Raw genomic sequence first — 20,798 nt, forward strand, 5'->3', positions numbered from 1 at the left:
GAGAGACAAAGTTCCAACCTAAAACTGCACTAAACCCTTGATGCCCCTGACCAGGCATAATTATTTCCCACCGGGGAACATGGATCCAGACCTCACATTTGGCACTTGGGGACAAAAACCCTTTTACATCAGGTCATTGGCCCATCTGGTGTACTTCCTTTAACCGCCATAATGGCTGACTCCCTCATCTCTCATATGGACCAATGGAAACATCGACAACTAACTGCCTTTATTAATTCATTACCGAAACCTCTGAGATCCTTGATAACTCTGGAAACCGCGTTCTCAGAAGCTCAACCAATGGAAAAACCCATATCTTATATCTGCACTAACTTTATTTTTTCCACCAACAATGGCGTGAACCCAGCCTCAATAAATCTAGGCAAGCAGCCATAATAAGTTGAACTGTCCACATATTGGAAGATCTGCTTGGGTGTGTCAAGACAAGTACAAAAATGTGGATCTCTCAGCTTGATCAACACCGTGATCAGATAAACACAGGTGTTCGTGTACGTTGTGTAGGGCAGTGACGTTGTGTAGGGCAGTGAAATTTCTTCTAACGCATTGCTACTTTTTAAAACTTTAATAAACTTTTTTTCCATAATCTAAAAAAAAAAAAAAAAAAAAAAAAAAGAAAGATGCTGGTGCACTGCATAATAATGCAGACATGCTATATTTTTATGCAGTGTGTAGCATCTGAACAGTGTTCTGATGTGAACAGAGCACAAAGCAGTCCTTGCACTGAAACTACATGCATCTACAGTTATACTCATAAGTTTGCATACCCCGGCAGAATTTATGATTTCTTGGCAATTTTTCAGAGAATATGGATAACACAAACTTTTCACTCATGGTTAGTGTTTGACTGAAGCCATTATCAACTGTGTTTACCCTTTTTAAAATCATAAATCGCAACAGAAACTACCCCAATGACCCGATCAAATGTTTACATACCCCAGTTCTTAATACCGTGTATTGCACCCTTAAACATCAATGAAGTCTTTTGTGTTATTTGTGGATGAGGCTCTTTATCTTCTCAGATAAGGCTGCCCATTCCTCTTGGCAAAAAGCCTCAAAGTTCCTGTAAATTCTTGGTCTTGTATGAACTGCACGTTTGAGATCTCCCCAGAGTGGCTCAATGATATTGAGGTCAGGAGACCGAGATGGCCACTCCAGAACCTTCACTTTATTCTGCTGTAGCAAATGACATGTCGACTTGGCCTTGTGTTTTGGATCATTGTCATGTTGGAATATCCAAGTACATCCCATGCTCAGCTTCCTGGGTGATGAATGCAAACGTTCCTCTAGTATTTTTTGCTATACTGCATTCATCTTGCCAATTTTGACCAAATTTCTTGTGCCTTTGTAGCTCACACATCCCCAAAACATTAGCGTTCCACCTCCATGTTTCACAGTAGGAATGGTGTACCTTTCATCATAGGTGCTGTTGACTCCTTAGCATATATGGTTGTTGCCAAAAAGCTAAATTTTTGTCTCATCACTCCAAATGACTGTGCTAGAAGGTTGGAGGCTTGTCTCTGCTGTTTGGCATATTGACTACATTATGGCATTTGTGTAGTAATGGCTTTCTTCTGGAAACTCGACCATGCAGCACAGCTTTCTTCAAGTGCCTCCTTATTGTGCATCTTGAAACAGCCACACCACATGTTTTCAGAGTCCTGTATTGCACCCAAAGTTGTTTGTGGGTTTTTCTTTGCATCCCAAAACAAATTTTCCCTGGCAGTTGTGGCTGAGATTTTAGTTGGTCTACCCGACCATGGTTTAGTTTCAACAGAACCCATTTTCCACATCTTGATTAGAGTTTGAACACTGCTGATTGGCATTCCCAAATCCTTAGATATCTTATCCCTTCCCTGTTTTATATAGTTCAACTACATTTTGCAACAGATCCTTTGACAATTCTTTTGCTTTCCCCATGAGATAGAATCCAGAAACGTTAGTGCAGCACTGGATGGAAGATGCAAGGGTCTTTCATGAGTTCAGAAACTCATTGACCTTACACACAAACTAAATTACAAGCAAACATGACAAGTAAGGATATTTACCTTCAATAGCCATTCAAACACTTTGTGTCAACATGTGCATGTTATCAGGCCAAAAGCACCAGGGTATGTCAACTTTTGACCAGGGTCATTGTAGTAGTTTAAAAAAATAAATAAATAAATCTCAAATCATAAAGGAGCAAACAGTTGATAATAAATGGCTTCAGCCAAACGCTAACCATGAGTGATAGGAAAGCTTGCGTTATTCATTTTCCCATAAAAATGGCCAAGAAATCAAACTCTGCCAGAGTATGTAAACTTGTGAGCACAACCATGTAGATCAATGCAGTTCGCATGCAAAAAAGCTTAAAGGCAGGTTTTAACAATACACAGGCCTGTGTTTTAGTGCCACTTTAGCCCATTCACCGCTGGGTGTGTCATATGGCAACAAAATGGAAAATTGAATACTTACCTTTCCATAGTTCCTTTCCTGGTGCCTATCCACGGCAGCATATGCATGCTTGGCCGGGGGTGGAGTAGCCAACCATGAATATGCTGCCTAGAAGGCAACAGGAAAAGGGTATTACATGTTTAACTGCTTCAAAACCAGGCACTTGTACACCCTTCCTGCCCAGGCCAATTTTTAGCTTTCAGCACTGTCACCCTTTGAATGACATTGGGTCATGCAACGCTGTACCCGAATTAAATTTTTATAATTTTCTTCCAACAAATAGAGCCCTCTGATTTTTTTTTTATATAGAGAAAAAACCAAACCCAACAGCCAACACCCCTTTAAAGTTTTAGTTTGTTGGTACATTTTGTAAATAAGCAATTTCTCCTTCACTGATGTCCGCTGAGGTGGCACTGATGATCAGTGCCCAAATTACCTGTACAGCCTCCCCAGCAAGGAGATGGCACCGATTGGCTCTCCTTGCCTCACTGTCAATGCAAGGAGAGCCGATAAACAACACTTCCGTGTTTACCCATGTGATCGGCTGTGTCCAATCACATTTAAAAGAGCTGCAGCATCAGACATGGCATGAATGCTGCGCTTCACACCCCAGTGGCCGCACAAGAGCAGTGATACTTGGGCAATGTCCTATGACATTGCCCCAGAATGACATCCCACGTGCCATCATTTTACTATATGGCAGGCAGTGGGGGGAGAGAAAAAAAAATAAAAAATAAAACACGCTATAGGAGATCTATTGGAACTTCCATTCTCCCCCCCAAATTCCAGCAGGACCGTTTGCAAGACACCAGTCCAACAACCGGCTTCTGTTGAACAGAGGGGGCTATGAACAAATCTAATTTTCAACCATATATGGCCAGCTTTAGAGAGACTTCAGATAGCAAAACACAACTTGTTCAATAACAAAGTCACCACAACTTTATTGTTGAAAGGAGTTTGCTGTGGACATTGACTGTAAAATTGCGACAATAACTAGAAGTGTTACAAGAGATGAACCAGCCGCTTTTAGTCAGGGATTTTTCTCCAAGGAGACAAACAACCATTAAACTTGACATTTCACATTTGAGTCCAGTTCTGCTCTGTAGTGCTAGGCCATAGATCAGTCAACTTGGTGTGAGACAGTCCACTAAGATGAACAGATACCCAGTCCTTTTCTGGTTTTTGCAGGTTAATTTTAAATCCCTTCAACATCTGGATTGAGGTTTCAGCTTGCAATGTTTGACAATCTCTTGGATGGCATTGCAGTATTACATCTGGACAGTGAATCCGGTGTGACTTTTCAGAACGCTTGTGTTCACAGGAAAAGGATTTTACAACCATAAATAGTACAAATTTTACATTCATGAGGAATGTTTTTCTTAAAAAATAAACAAACAAAAAACTAAAAAACCCTCCCCAACACTGAAAAAGCCCACCCCCCACTAGCTGGTTGCGAGATGGTATTTAGAATTCATCTTTTATATGTGTGGATCCCTGAAATAAAGAACAAAAAAATAAAAAATAAATTACATTCAAGAATCAAACACAGTATAAACTCATCTATATAAAAAAAAAAATGTATCTATATATCCATCTATCTTTTGACCACCTTAATCCAAATGGTCATATGGAAAGTTAACCTCCCTTTAGAACACAGGAGCTGCTGCCAAGCTCATTCTCAAAATGTTAGTTACCTAGCCATTATTCTGATCCTCAAAATTCAACAGGTGTATCAGTTGCATGTGAAAACCCCAGTATAGTACATAATTCTAGCAATATGTCAACCAAGCAATTAGACCACAGGGATTTAAATCCCTAAAGTCTCCCTTAAAATGTAAGGCAAAAAGATAAAGGCTTGACAGCCATACAGAATAAAGATGTAATCTTCAGATTAGAAGATTCTCCATTGATAAAAACCCCTAAAAAAATAAAAATAAAAAAACGCATCAGTGGATGAATGCACACATCAGTTCATTAAAATGTTTTATATTGTGGAACTCTAAATTATTTAACCACTTAAACCCCCTTTCTGCCCAGGCCAGCTTTCAGTGCAGTCAGTCACTCTTTGAATGACAATTGTGGAAATGCTACACTGTACCCATATGAAAAAAAGTTTTGGTGGCATTTAATTACTACTAGGGTTATTTTTTGCTAAATAAACAGTTTTGCAAACAGGTAATTTTTCTCCTTCACTGATGTGCGCAGATGAGGCTGCACTGCTTAGCAACAGTGGCTTTGTGTACGGGATTGATGGCCTGTTACACTGTTATGGCTGACAGCTGATCATGTGGTAAGGGGCCAGGATGGGCCCATTACTCAGATCTGTGATCAGTTGAATCTCATGAACTGGCTGATCAGAGTGTGAGCATGGGATGATGTACATGGACACCCTCCCAGCAATTTAGGCCAGTGTGGTAGCTGCCTTTTGGCTATAATGCGGGTGTGAATAGGTTAAAATGCCACTAAACACACACACACTAAGGCCTGGTTCACACTGGTGCAACAATCGCTCTGACTTTGAAAGCACAATACGCTTGACATGTAGAAAGCAGTGTTTCTCTATGAGAGCAGTCTTAAAAATGGTCAGACTTTGGAAAAGATTCCTGCACTACTTTGGCCAGACCTGTCTGATTTCAGCCGAGAGCAGTCACATCCCAGTCAGATTACCATCTTAACTGATCTGACATGATAGCTGGAGACACATACATACATACATACATACATACATACATACATACATACAATCTGTCTCTTCCAGACTACATAGCAGGAGCTGAGCAGCAAGTACCACGGACTATGTCCGCCGACACCCAATTGTTCTGTACACAGGCAGAACAGCAATCTGCCCATGTAAATAAGGCAGACTGCTGTTCAGTCAGTAGGGAAGGCATGGATCCATGCCATCCCTTAGTAAAAACACCTCCCACAGTACACAAACACTTGTTTGTCACAGTTAACCCTTCAATCACCCCCGATGTTAACCTCTTCCAGCCAGTGTCATTAGTACAGCGGGTGCATTTTTTTGCACTGATCACTGTATTAGGGTCACCGGTCCCCAAAAAGTGGGTCAGTATGTCCACTGCAATAGTCGCAGTCCTGCTACAAGTTGCTGATCACCGCCATTACTAGGAAAAAAATAAAAATCCCAGTTTGGGTTTTGTGCAAAAGTTAGTGTCTACAATCAGCTTGGATTTTTTTTTTTTTTTTTTAAACCAAATATGTAGCAGAATACATAGACAGAAAAAATAAAATTGATTTTTATTTTTAATAAATAAAAAAGTTTTCCAAAAAAATTGTCATCTTCTCTATAAATGCAAAAAATAATCAAATCCCTGTATAATACATATGATGAACAGTTAACAATTGCAGTACAGGCACAGCCTCACTGCGAGGGATAATTTTTAAATTTCCTGAGGTTGGGCTTTAAAGCGGGTTTGGAAGAGTTTTAAAGAGTAAGACACAGCTAGAATATCTTGTATGCCCAGGTTTGGCAATTACTGTGCAGCAAATTTGTTGAAGTGTTTTCGCTCTATTGATGTTGTGTTAAATGGTTTGCACACATCCCATGTAGAACTATTACGTGGCAAGGACAAGCCAATAACTGAAGACGCCATTTAAGGAAAAGTGGATCAGCAGTGAAAAAGTTGACATTTGTTACAATCCAAAGACACCAACCTGTTTATCTGTCTGTTCTTCTGTTTTTGATGTTTCGTCTTTTTCTTCTGCATCAACCTCTTCAACGTCATCCGAATCTTCCTGATCCGCTTCATCTGCTGCTGGCTCCTCTTCCTCCTCTGGTTCATCTTCAACCTGCAACCAAGTATCGATAACCAATGCACCAAATGTGAATGCAGTTCATTTTAGAACACTGCTGTGTTGTACTGAATGAAACTTACACTACCCAATTATAGGGATATCCAATATATTTGTCAATATTTCCACTTATAAAAAGACTGCATACAATATCCAATATATAGCTGAAAACCTAGCAGTACACAGGTGGTAGGGTGAGTAAAATGCAAAGATTCATCCTTTACCTTGGCATCAAGGTCGATACTCAAGCTTAGTCGAAGCATTCTTTCTATTCTTTCACTGTAGCTTTTTGTATCTGGTAACTGATATCCTGACCGTAACGTGGCAGTCTCAAGAAGTACAACTGCGAGGTCTGATACAGTCTGGTCATCTTCATTTTCCTGTTCATAAAACAAATGCAATTTTACAATTTAACACAACAACCTTCCTCCATGTCACAGGGGCAGTAGAATGTAACCACTGTAGTGTGTGCATTTTTGTACCAAATGTTTAGATTTTTAAACGCATAGCTCACCTGTACTCTCCGCAACATTTCCTTTATCAAAGGATGTCTTGGGTTAATCTCAAGGGTCTTTTTCTGGCTGGAGTAATAACTGAAAAAGGGAAAAAAAAAAAAATCTATATCATGCTAATAAAAAGCCATATGCAAAGTCAAAACTGAAAGCGCTAAGTGGATAGGACAATGCCTAAAGCCCAAAAAATAAAAACCCCCACACCCCTAAGCAAACATTGGTATCCAATGTAAAGGCATTTGTTTCATTGGGTAGGTCAGCTAGTAAATACATCTTACCTTGTGGAAATGTCTTTTCCAGTCTGGTATGCTTGTGCCTTCATAATTCTTTCCATGTTGCCAGACCACCCATACTGGCTAGCCACAAGTGCACATGGGGACTGTGTCAGACGTTGGGATAGGACAGCTTTTTCAATCTATAGAAAGAGAGAAGTGGTAAAGTCATATGGGGAGAGAGGAGAGAACACACACACACACACACACACACACACACACACACACACACACACACACACACACACACACACACACACACCTGAATGCAGCTTTGAAAGCCTGCAACTTGAAATCACGCGATTTCAAAGACACAACCTGGCTGACATCTGAGAGACTTCATGCACAGGTGTCTATGAAAGTCGCACCTGAAAACCAACAGAAGTAGTGCAGGAGCTACTTTTTCAAATTAGCGCAGCACCGCAAAGTTGGCGTCGCACAGATTTAAACAGTTCCACTGCCAATAGGGTGCGACTTGTCACGCAGTTTGAGCTGTCAAATTGCATTGGTCTGAACAGGGGCTTAAGGTAGGGTGAAGGTGGTGAATATATATACCTGGTCTTTCAGGGATTTCTCTTTCAGCCAGGAAAGCAGTGGCTCAAATTCCTTCTCCAGAGTCTCATGTGCTTCCTTTGACTTCTCACTTTCATCAAACTTTAACCCTTCTTTGGCAACATTCTGGAATCTCTTGCCATCAAACTCTGGCAGGGCCTGTATGCAGTACTCATCTACAGGTTCAATTAAGAAGATGACTTCATAACCTTTCTTCAACAAACGTTCAACAAATGGGGAAGATTCCACCTGAGGGAGCAGAACCAAAGTATGAGCTTGTGCATTAAATTTCTCCTGAACACCAAGAAAATGGTAAAGCAGCTGTCAAGCTCACCTCTTTTCTGCTTGCCCCAGCCATGAAATAGATTTTATCCTGCTTCTCCTTCATTCTTTCGACATACTGCTCCAAACTGGCAAGCTCTGTCTTGTGGTTGGAAGACTGGAATCGGAGAAGCTTGGCCAAACGGGTACGGTTAGAGTGGTCTTCAATCACACCAAGTTTGACATTTGTGCCAAACTCCTTCCAGAATTTCTCATTATATTTGTCTTCTGCAATTTTCTTAATCATGTCTAAAGTTTTACGTACCAGCTTCTTTCTGATAACCTAAGAGAAAAAGTGGCAACATGTAACAAAAAATAAAGCTATAAAATTACTTCCAGCCCATGTATTCCCCTTGGTAATAAATCTTACACCCCTTGCAGGACACTCATGAAATAGCTCTGCTTAAGAAAAACACCTCTTATTTTTGTTCAACACAACACTTAAACATATAGGTTTCAAATCAACAATAAGAAAGCTGTCAGATACTTACCTAAAGAATCTGACCAAATAGACGAAGGTAGAAAAATATGTATATTCCATTTTACAAAAATGGAATGGCAAATAGTCATCTAGTATTCACTTAGCATCTGCCAAGGAAGGATTTGGTTTAGGGCTAGATTTACAAGTGCATTCTGCCTTCACCTTGCAATAAATCAGATTGCCAATAGTTCCTTTACAGATGCTTATAACATGCAGTTGCACTCCTGAGCTCTATCAAGCCAATTTTGCATTCCCTTTAAGTGTATGGTAAGAAAAGCATTTCTAAATGCAACAAAAGCCCCAGTACACAATCCCTTTTGATTTATGTCAACTGATAATGGTTTACAAGTATGGAGCCAGCAATGAATCAATAAACATACCTTTAACAGTTTATGTTGCTGTAAGGTTTCTCTAGACACATTAAGAGGCAAGTCATCTGAATCAACCTAGAAAGTTCCAGAAAGAAAAAAGGTTTTAGAACTCAAAACTCCAAGGAAATTTCCAAGTAAGCCAACTTCCAGATAACAGCAAAGACACTTACCACTCCCTTTACAAAATTCAAGTATTTGGGCATCATGTCATGGAAGTCATCCGTTATGAAAACTCTGCGGACAAAGAGCTGTTCAGACAGACAAACATGATTAGCGGGTGATAAGAAATGCAGTCATTATTATACATGTCAATAGTAACACTGCATTACTTTGATATAATCACTCTTCTTGGAGCCATATTCATCAAACAGACCACGAGGAGCTGTGGAAGGCACAAACAAGATGGATTTGAAGGTAACCTCTCCTTCAGCGGTGAAGTGGATGTGAGCCAGTGGATCGTCACTTTCCTGAAAGACACATTTCACATTAATGAATACATGTGTACTTGGCTTTGGCCACCCCTAAGCCACAATGAGCAATACAATGGTAAACTCCCACGAGAGAGCTGTGTATGACGTCATAAGCCCAGGCTTTTTAACAAAACAGGAAGTGGGTTGTTTAAGGTATTTACTGGCAGGAAAAAAAGTTTTACCATCCAAAGTTTAAGTGGCAGTAAACACTATTGTTTCAGCCAAGGAAGCTGCCATCTTTGCCTCTGTTTAATCTTCAACTGCCACGGTGCTGCACATGTGATCTGTTCTGACACCAGCCATTGGATGGTTTAACAGTTTGGTTGAGAGCACAGCCAATGTGCAGTTAGCATTCGGCATGCTGGTAATGTAACAGTTTTTTTTAAAACTGTTTAAATCAACAAGTTTACTGCCACTTTACACAATTTTTTTTTTCTTTCCATCTATTAAATCTTCTGCCCTTGTGTTAATCTACATTTACAAGAAAAAATAAAAATAAAAAGTAAAAATTTCAGCTTAATATTAATGACCTAATAAATGTTAGTACGAAATACATAAGCAGAACGTCTGAAAAATACAAGACAATTACCTTTGAGAAAGACTTATAAAAAGCTGTGTATTCATCCTCTTCTACCTCCTTAGATGGTCTCTGCCAGATGGGCTTGATGTCATTCATAAGCTCCCAGTCCCAGATAGTTTTCTCAACCTGTAAAACAAATGAATGCAAGTTTTAAAAACCAAAACCACTTATCAAGCAACACAGTCCAAGCATATAGAGCACCTTTTAATGCTATCACACAGTTTGTGATAGCAAGTTTTGGAAGCTATCCATAACTTATCCATTTACATTGCTCAAGCTCACCTTCTTGGTCTTTGGTTTCTTCTCTTCTTGCTCCTCCTCCACGGCAGCTTCCTCATCAGCATCCTCATCTTTTTCCTCCTCTTTAGCTTCCTCTTCATCAATGGGCTCTTCTACAGTCTCAGTCTAAAGAAATACATGAGTAAACAGGTGGGTTTCCACATTACATGCTAAACAAAGTAAAACATGTCATGAAATAAAATAGCAAACAAACTCATCTACTCCCCCCATCCCAATTGCCAATCAAGCCCCAAGGGCTGCATTGCGGTAGTTGAGATGCAATTTGCTCCACTATACCCAGTGGTATCAGGAGTTTGCCATGGCAAAAATCTAAGGGGAAATAAGGTGGACTGGGATTGTTTGCTTTAGAGGATCTTGCACTCGAGTGTCAAAACGGCAGACTTTAGACATTTAGTCCTGGTTCACATAGGAGCAATGCGAGAAGACTGAATCCACGGCGGATTCCTACATCGCAAGGTAGTTTACACTCCCATATGTGAACTGCTGGGAGCGTCAATACAGCGTTTATAACACTGAGGGGGGGGGGAAATTAAAAAAAAACACCACACACAGATACGGCTGTTAAGCATTTCCCTCCCCCCATGTATGAAAGTGACACTTCCATGCAGGAGTGATAATTTATGTGCATATGTGGTATAAATATTCACATTAAACTGACCCAGATTGCATTTTTTTGGGCAGAAACTTTCTTCTTGGAGGCAGCGGCGTTCATATCAGTAACATGTGCAGGGACTAAAAGTCGAAGTTTCATACAAATTGAAGAATCATCCTTACCTTGCTACTCCAAACATAAATAGGGAAGTTGATAAACTGAGAATATTTCCGGACCAGGTTCTTAATGGTTTCCAACTCAAGATAATCAGTTGCCTCTTCTTTCAAAACCAAGCTGTAATAAAAAAGTCATTTATTGCAATAAATGAGGTGCTAGCTTTTATACCATACCAAGATGATCTCACAGGGCTGAGCCCTCGTGAAAATGCTATGCCAGTTATGGTCACACTCTTACTTGAATACTTTGAAATACTTAACCTGAAACAAGACACACCCTAATGGGCTGCAATTGAGGTAACTGAACTGGTCATATCAATTAAGAGCTGCTCACACATCAAACATAGGCTGGGTAGGACAAATGACTAAGGCAGAACTTAAAGAGGAAGGAAACCCTGATGGGTTTAACTTCCTCTTTTGCTACCTGCAAATTAAAAGCATAATGGGCTAGTATGAATTGCATACTAGCCCATTATGTGACACTTACCTGCAAACAAAGCCTGTGCTGTCCCCTGTGCAAGCCACGTCCATTTTTGCCCCCCTTTCTGGGGTCGCGGACTCCGGCTGTGACTGACTAGAGCCGCGTGATGTCAATCCCGCACATGTGCCATCAGTCATGGCACTTGCGTGTAAAGAAATGGCACGGTGGTCCGATTCTTCACAGCGCATGCGGCGACAACCTCTGCACTAAGGGAAATATCTCCTAAACCGTGCACGTTTAGGCAATATTTCTACCACCTATAGGTAAGACTTATTCTAGGCTTACCTATTAGGTAACATTCAGACAAGACGGTTTACAACCACTTTAAAAGTAGCCAGTTTTTGTACATGACCACCCACCACATGGGCAAATACTACAATTTCAGAAGGAGAGAGGGAGACAAAAAAAAAAAAAAAAAAAAAACACACACACACCACAAAGCGGTTGACAGACAATGCTTGCAACCATCAAGAGTTAGGCATCAGTGCAATGCATAGAGGTCAGCCCTTAGGGAAGGGAAAGCATGCTTTGTCCTAAAATGTACTTTTGCATAACACAGCATTCAAGGTCCACTTACGTTATTGTTGTTCCTCTTCCCAATGTGTCACCTCGAGGATCTTCAGTCACAAAGAATTCATTGGAATCAGATTCCCAGATGTGTTGTGTGCCATTGTTGTGTTTTGAGGTCACAATTACACGATCGGCAACAAGGAAGGCAGAATAGAAGCCAACACCAAACTGTCCAATCAGCTCAGAGGTAGATTGGTCAGACTCTTGGGCTTCTGTAAACTTGTTCAAAAATTCACTTGTTCCAGATTTAGCAATCGTTCCCAAATTCTTCACTAGCTCCTCCTTTGTCATGCCAATGCCAGTGTCAGTTATATGCAGCATGTTCTTCTCTTTATCACACTAGAAGAAAACATTTTAGCACATATGAGAAAATAAAAACCCCAAGAAAAATGACACTTCAAAAAGAATTAAAGTAGAACTAAACGATCTGCCCAGGAAGGTGCCATTTCAGCCTCCATGGTGATATAAATGTGACCGACAGCCATTTGAGGGATTAAAGGACTGGCTAAGAGCTGACATATCAATGCTGGCAATTGTGACATTTAGCCTAGGCTCACAGACTGTGGGAATGAAATCATGCGAGTTCAGCTGAACGTGCACAATTTCATACCTGCATGAGAGTCCTGGCTGGGGGGGGGGGGGGGGGGTTGCAGGTTTATGCACAGATGTCAATGGAAATCGCACCCCGAAATCGCCAATAGTACAGAAACTACTTTTGGGAAATCTGCACCAATTCAGACACTGCCATTGCCGCCAATTTGACATGTCAAAAATCACATCAGTTTGAACCAGGGCTTATCACCAGCCAGGTGCATGCCTTGAATGAAGCAAACTAGGGTTGAACAGAAATCAAGCATTTGTTAGAGTACTCATGCAAATTGCACCAATACCTAAAACTCAGGCTTGTGGTGCTATTTGAGCCCATAAACAATGAATGGGCTCAAATCGCACTGCAAAAAAAAAAAAAAAATAAAAAAAAAAAAAAAAAACAAAAAAAAAAAACACACACACGATTTGAACAGGAATACATGCAGTTAACCCCCACTGTCCCTGTGTCAACAAACTGGTCATAGTGATTTCAGCCTGTGATCAAACAGGAGCGGTGTGGGAAACTGCATGCAATTCAGACAGGAAATTACACCCCATTCCTGCTCAAATCGCATGCGATTCTCTGCAGTGCGATTTGAGCCCAATCATTTTGTATAGGCTCAAATTGCACCCTAAAGATATCAGTTTTAAGTATCGGAGCATTTGCACGAGTACTCTTGCAAAGTTATCGGTAATGGGCATCGGCGAGTACTTTAATAAAAGTAATTGGTACTCGCTAATAATAATAATAATAATTTTTATTTTTATTTTTTTAAATAAAGACACTCCCCCCCCCCCCCCCCCCCTCTAAAGGAGCCTGCACAGCATTGCACCCATAAGATGGATGAAAACTCAGGCCTCTGCAGACACTCAGCATAGCCATCTGCTCGTACTGACAGTGTTACTCAGGAGCAAGTTCAATGAATTAAGGACTCTCATACTACAAGGAAGCCATCAGCTGCAATGGCCGACAGTCTTTGTTAAAATTACAGAAAACAAAAAACACAAGCAAACCCCTGTACAGCCATATGATTTTCAAATTGTGACAGCAGGTGCAGGAAGAGTGCCTGCTGTTATGGGGAGGAGGCTGCAGATGCTGGAAAAAGGTTAAATGTTCCACCCTAAAACCAAGTGCAACATGTTCCAAAGGTGAACTTATCCTTTAACTCTTTATTTACATGAAGAGGTGAAGAACGGTCCAACCAGAAAACCCTAAAAACAGAAGATATCCCTCTAAATCCTCCTATCTTTTACAGCCAAGGAAGCAGTCATCTTAGCTTCTTTTATATCTTAACTGATCATAAGTGCAGCACATGACAACTTAAGACACCAGCCATTTGTCAGTTCAGTTGAGAGTGCAAGCAACTGACAGTTTTCATCCACAGCATGTCTTGAATATACCTTTATATATGAAATTGTTAAGTCAACGGGTTTAGTGCCACTTAAATTGCACTAGCTGTTGAGATCTAGTTGCAATATACTGCCCGATTACAAAGTTGAACCAAAAAGTGAAATTTCACAACAAAGCAAAAAAATAAATAAAGTATATGGTAGAGCCATACCTTAATTTTAATGGTAAGTTCTTCATTAGCAGCAAGTGCATCGTCATCAGTCAAAGAAATTAACCTAATCTTGTCAAGGGCATCAGAGGCATTGGAAATAAGTTCTCGAAGGAAGATCTGCAGGAAAGCGAACAGCGTTTAACATGATTCACTATGACATTATAAAGATTAGCATCTCAAGTTTAGAAAGTAGGTTACCTCTTTGTTTTTGTAGAGGGAGTTGATAATCAGTTTCATCATTCTATTAACTTCAGCTTGGAACGCAAACTTTTCAGATTTTTCCCGGATTTCCTTAATTTGGGCAGCATTAAGTCCATCTAGCTGAATTGCTTCCTCTTCCCTATGAAAGCAACAAAGTGCTAAATGATAATATTCCTTGATACATTTTTAACAAATATTTTGTAATTAAGAGAGGATGGAACGATTAGACATCTTGTTTTCTTTACCAAACACTACTACGAGCATACTTTTGTCAATTGCAAGTTTAGTGTACACAATTAAGAATGTATAACACTACACAGAAGTCATATTTGTAATCCTGTAACTGCTCTGGCACAATGAAATCTATAGCCGACTGCATCCAGTTCCTGTTTACAATTTCACAGATTGAATCAAAAACATTGCATGTAGCGAAGACTAACCTGCTTACAACTTCATCATCTGTTCTGGAGCCTTCCCGGCTTTTTCCAAGGTCATCTTCTACCGTTCCATCGATGTCTACGTCATCTTCAGCTCTCACAGAAACTGTAAAGATTTTGTAATAGTTTAAGTTGAGTAACACAGAAACACGCAATGTCTGAATCCTGGCCAAAACAAATAACGTTAATTTTTATACTTGCATGTGCTAAAACACACACACCAAAATCTGCATTATGTTCTTGCAGCAGTCATGCCTCTGAATACCTTGGTATTGTTCATGTGATCACAACTAAAGTATCTTGGAAGGCTGATTTTGATTGCGTGATCATTTACTTCTGAAGCCAAGATGCTTTCAGCATAAAGACTCCAGGATAGTCTAAGCAAGAGTTGAATTGTTAGGGGCCAGTTAGACAAACTGCGGTTGGGTTGGGGGGGTTTAGGTAAAGAATCATTCTGTGCTTTGAGTCTACACCAAAAAGGAGACACAGCCCTCCGAAAATGCAATGCTCATTGTGGCCAATAACCAGAACAAAGTACTGTCACAATTGCCACAAATAAGACTGTACTGATGGGGGGTGATATTTTTATATGTGGTGACAAACTGGCTAAAAGGGAACCGCATATGGGGGATAGGGGAATTGAATTTCCACCTATATTATAGACACAGAACCTACCAGCACAATAATGTAAATGACTGTTGCCTTCAAACTGAATCAGATCTACACACTCTTTGGATCATTCGGATTTGCTAAACAGACCATTTACAGGCAGTCAATGCACTGCTCAAGGCTACATTATTTCTGCAGTTTGCTCCCATCACTATCTCCCAGTGCAAATATTTGACAGTCCCATTTAGCATTAAAAAGGAAGGGGGGGGGGGGGGGGGAGTAGTATAAGGAACAGAACACACAACTTTCTAGTGCTCAAGTTTACACATTAACACTTATTAGTTACTCATGTTATACTATAGATCCACTCATGCTTACTTATTCATTCCCTGATGGCTGGCAAAGAGCAGCATTCCGCATTAAGAGATTACCATGTGGAACAGTTGCTAGAACCCTGGCCCTTTATGTAGACTAGAACCTGCAGGTGATATTTACTTCAGTTACATAAGGGGCCCTACCGACTTTAGATGGCAGCTGGAAAATGCAAGCTAGATTTGGCTGAGAATGAAAGATTCTACAAACACACATTTGCATCAGGTGAAGGTGCATGTTCTGTCTTCTCTGGAGGACAGAGGAACACAAGCACTGCACAATGGTAAACAGCCAGGAAAAAGTAATTGGTAAAAAAAAAAAAAAAAAGTAAACCTGCTCTAGAATCCAAAAGCCACAACTTTTTTTAGTTTTAGATATAGTAGGGAAAGGTTAAAACCCTTTGAGTTTTCTTGTTCTGTCTCAAAAGCACAGCAAGAAGTGAGAATAACACTCTTTAAAGACAGAATACGGTTGTCAGAACAATTGCACCCACTGGAAAGATTTCTCTATGCCCATTTAAGCAAAAATGCCAAATCCCCGGTGCCCAACCTGCCACCCTTGAACTACAGCAGTCTGTAGTGCAGGGGTCTCAAACTGGCAGCCCTCCAGCTGTTGCAAATCTACAAGTCCCATGCGGCATTGCAAAGGCTGACAGTTACCAGCATGACTCCCACAGGCAGAGAAACGATGGGACTTGTAGTTTCACAACAGCTGGAAGACCACCTGTTTGAGACCCTTGCTGGAGTGGGAACTGACTGGACTAATAGCATTGATCTACAAGTGCCTCATGTAAAATTCCCAGCTTCCCATGGTCTTCTGCAGCATATTTCCAGCCAACATATCCTGTCCACACTCTCTAACCTCCAGCAAGTCTGCAGTTTGACAGTCCTCTCACATTTTACATATACTGAACATTATGTGTGGCCCTTTGGTGATGTCAGGGGCCACATTTGAGACCCCGTTTGCTCATATGTTGACAACCACTGCTTTAAATAGTAGAAGCCACATCAGATAAGTGAGGAAAACAGACATTAGGCCAGGTTCACACCAGTGCACTTTTGCTGCACTAATGAATGGGCTGGCTCTATGGCACACATCACATAGCAGGAATGCTCGCTCTTGCTATGCATCAATGTGAACAGGGCCTTAGTGCACTGTTCGGAAAATAAAGTCTGTCCAAGTCAATGGAAACACTTTACTTTTTCTAAACAAAAAAACTTTGTCACATGTTAATTTTTCCCCAGGTGACCAGGTGTGAAAATGCATGTAAACCCTAATTCCCCCATCCACATAACAGATGAGGAGAAAGAGATAGAGAATAATATATATATATATATATATATATATATATATATATATATATATATATATATATATATATATGTGTGTATTTATTTCATGCAGTATCCCTTAGCAAATAGATTAAGTCCAGCCAATGAGAGCTGCTATGGGTGACTGAACTTTACCAAGGCGGCCATCACTACTATGGGGCTCACTAATCATGAAGGAAGGAGCTGCGGACCCCCTAAACCACCATCCTATACTAGAAGAAGGCATGCATGGCATAGGGGATACAAATACCAGAGAACCCCCCCCCCCCTTCCCTAAAGAAGGATGCAGGTCAGGAAGCTTCTAGAAGACTGTGAATGAAGGATGATGGTACAGAATAGGGGTCCCCAGCTGCTCCCCCCTCCACGGGCACTCACCAAACGCTAGCAGGACGAAGCACAGGCCAATTGCCCACGACTTCCTCATGATGCCCGCACGCCGTACACCTCCGGTATGCACGTTCTTCGTTCGCCACACAAAACTGCAACCGTGCGCCGCCTCCTAGGCTTTAATATCTGCCCCTGACAGGCACCAGGCGGACACCGAGCGCCCGCCAATAGTAGCCAACCACGCAACCCAAGCCACCAATCGGTGTCTTCCTCGCGGCCTACGTTCCTGTCAGCATTGCCCAATAGTTGTCTTCCATGTACGGCGTACAAGGCTAGGAGCGTGTCCCGCGCTGATTGGCTGTGACTCGGCGGCTCTCTGCTGGTCGGACAAATGAGCTACTTTTAGTGGTTCTTCTGTCACAGATTATTGAACTCACAAGAAGGGGGAAGAGTGAGGATGAAAGTGCCTGACATTACACACAAAGAAATCAAGGGTCAATCTCTTTTACTTCCGGGGTGCTTCCATCCATGTTTACCCTAGTTACCCAGGCTGGTGTTGTTGCTATGGGGTCTTGGAGAGTATGTGCTCACATTTCTTTTTATCTCGCTGCTGTGAGGAAATCAGCAATGATAATCTCTGTGTCTACTGTGCTACTGGTTCATTTTTAGAACTTGACCTTGACAGTGCCGGTCACTTAGTAAAGTATGAGATAAGTGGAACCTGTGATCACTATACACATCTAATCATGGCGCTGGGAATGGATAAAAACAAACATTTCTTATCAAATGCCATCATTATCCTTCCATCTCCAAGCCAAGCTATACACTCTATCACCAAAAGTATTGGGATCCCTGCATTTACATGAACTTTAATGGCATCCTCATAGTTACCAAGATTGTAAAAAAAAAATTTGGGGACACTTTTTTGACAGTAGGCGGAGGTGTATTATATAAATATGGGCGTGGTCTATGTTTAACAGTGGGCATGGCTTACATGGGCGTGACTCGAAGGGGTGTGGTTAGAGTCTGAGAAAAATGCAGGATGGAGAGGGAAGGGGGGGGGGAATGGAGAGACAGCAGCCCCCCGATCCTACACCACAATAGCAATATGTGTTTTCCAGAGTTTGACAATCAGCAGATAAAGATACTCCAAATATCTGGTGTTGGCGCTTCAATCACCCCTGGCGCCATGATTGTTGTGGTGTCAGGATGAATGAAGCGCATTATTTCTATTATTACATTGTAATATAAAATGAAATCATTCAACTCACCATAATGCAGAATCAGTGGGAGGCATGGAGCTTCTGGTCTTCTTTAAAATGGCAGCCGGCGGAGGCATTGTCTTCGCCGGCCGTGGACCTTTAGCGGCCGGCGGCAAAATTAACCGGGACAAACCGAATTTCCTGGGACAAAATTAATTTGGGACAAGGGTCCTAATCCCGGGAATGTCCCAGGAAATTCGGGACAGTTGGCAACTATGCATCCCAGTCATAGTCCGTAGGGTTCAATATTGAGTTGGCCTACCCTTGGCAGATATAAAAGCTTCAACTCTTCTGGGAAGGATGTCCACAAGGTTTAGGAGTGTCTATGGGAATGTTTGACCATTCTTCCAGAAGCACATTTGTGAGGTCAGGTACTGATGTGGACAAGAAGGCCCGGCTCACAGTCTAATTCATCCCACAATCTGGTCCAGAAATCCCAGAGATTAGGACCAGTAGTAGATGACATATCTGTACCCAGGCTGTGGTACTACACCAGCCTGCGTCTTCTGTCAGACCAGACTGAAGCCAGGTCATCACTTTCTTCTCTTTGCTGCAGCCTTCCCTCCACGTTTCCCTACAGCCTTTCTTGGAGGCTGTGGCTCTGGTGGTGGACTTGTGGCAGGAGGAGGAGGATGTGCTATGTGGCTGTTCTCAGTCAGCTGGCCCATCAACCCCTTCTTAAGGGTCTCAAAAATAATTCCCTCAGGAGAGGCATTGGCCCTTCTCCAATTCTAACAACCTGGTGGCTAGATAGCAGCCATAGGCCTCTTCAGCGTTGGGGGGGTGGGCTCCTGAGGACATTGCTTGCTTCCCTAACGAGGCCCAGTGCTGCCTCCTCCATCATCGTCCCCTTCCTGGGCCTTTTGGTGGTAAGGCAGAGGGGAGGCACCTGGGATTGGATGAGACTCCTACTGGGCCCACCCACCCCCTGGTTGACACTGGGCATGGCCTCCTCCTAGCTGTCACTTTCCAGGCCCTCCTCCTGGCTGAGTTCATCCTGTGTATAAAAAAGTAACATAGTTTTATTTTTTGCTTCATCAATCACACACAATTTTCAGCTCATGACTTGCAAATTCAATGTTAATAACTAGAAAAGACTATCATTCTGACCCCAGCATTTTTCAAGCTGGTCACAGACATTTTTGGCCACTACTGTCAATTGATATGTATACACAATTTTTTTTTAGTTGACATCGTTAATATTAGGACAATAGATATGTCAAAAAATAATATACCTGGCCCCAGCTGGGCGCATCCACTTCTTCCAGGATGGAAGGCCCAGGTTGTTCCTCATCAGCCTCTGCTGGGGTTGAGGGAAGGGTGGAGGGAAGGCTGCAGGGAAGGGTCAAAAGTGATTCCCTGGCTTCAGTCTGGTTGTCCAGAAACCGCAGTTTGTTGAAGTACCACAGCCTGGGGACATACACTTTCTTTGCTGATGCTCTTGATCAGAGTGATTTTTGGATCTTATTATGCTCCTTCTTATACATGTTCCTCAAGAGCCCAATTTTATTTTCCAAGCATTGACTTCCTAGCTTGTTTATTATAATATAAACAGTGTTTTCCCACAAATTCTGCATCTCCCTGTACTTGTCATAGATTCTGGGCCCTTAAAGTGTTTCATATTTTCTGTAAAGACAATACACAAGACAAAAACACTAATGTCAGCCTAAACTCTCATATTCTTATTCCAATATAGGCCTCAATCTTTAAGCAGTATAGGCCACTGATGTACCAAAGTTAAGATTTTTTTCTTTGTCAGAAAGTTCCTCCTCCCTCAGCACACCGAACGTACGTACGACACACGCATGTTACTTTATATACACTGTGCATGCGTCGCCCGCCCCTGACATTCTTTCTAGTGTATTCCCCGCCCCTTCTCTTTGGCGTGCAGTAAGAGCGACATGGAGGAGACACAGCAGGTGTGTGATTGGAGTAACAAGGAGGAGGAAAGCCCAGAGGCTGAAACGTCCCAATCCCGGAGGCTACGATTTAAGGCTACAAATATGTCCTTTCTTGAAATGGTGGAGATGGTGGATATCTTGAGGAGGAACGACTATGATGACAAGAATGGACCGTACACCAACCCGAATGTGAGAAAAGCCAAAATTATGAGAAAAGTTGTAAAGAGTCTGCACACAAATTTTGGGGTACAATGAACAAAGGA

The 20,798-nt window shown here is 41.6% G+C and overlaps 1 protein-coding gene across 1 annotated transcript; it reads right to left on the reverse strand.

Annotated features, from left to right (window-relative positions):
* Positions 1-3,378: 3,378 nt before the first annotated feature.
* HSP90B1 (heat shock protein 90 beta family member 1) lies at positions 3,379-17,588 on the reverse strand. Its single transcript, XM_077472130.1, has 18 exons — positions 17,421-17,588; positions 14,737-14,839; positions 14,294-14,435; positions 14,096-14,212; positions 11,953-12,284; positions 10,901-11,012; positions 10,109-10,231; positions 9,836-9,952; positions 9,106-9,243; positions 8,947-9,024; positions 8,786-8,851; positions 7,938-8,207; positions 7,607-7,852; positions 7,058-7,194; positions 6,782-6,860; positions 6,492-6,647; positions 6,130-6,264; positions 3,379-3,948 (listed from the first exon to the last, which is right to left on the reverse strand). Exons 1-18 carry the CDS (start codon positions 17,467-17,469, stop codon positions 3,919-3,921), a joined length of 2,430 nt encoding a protein of 809 aa, XP_077328256.1. The 5' UTR covers positions 17,470-17,588; the 3' UTR covers positions 3,379-3,918.
* Between the last annotated feature and the right edge of the window lie 3,210 nt (positions 17,589-20,798).

This window comes from Lithobates pipiens, unplaced genomic scaffold (genome assembly GCF_037356315.1).
Source record: "Lithobates pipiens isolate NorthernLeopardFrog02 unplaced genomic scaffold, aLitPip1_a1.2 Scaffold_8, whole genome shotgun sequence".
NCBI lineage: Eukaryota > Metazoa > Chordata > Amphibia > Anura > Ranidae > Lithobates > Lithobates pipiens.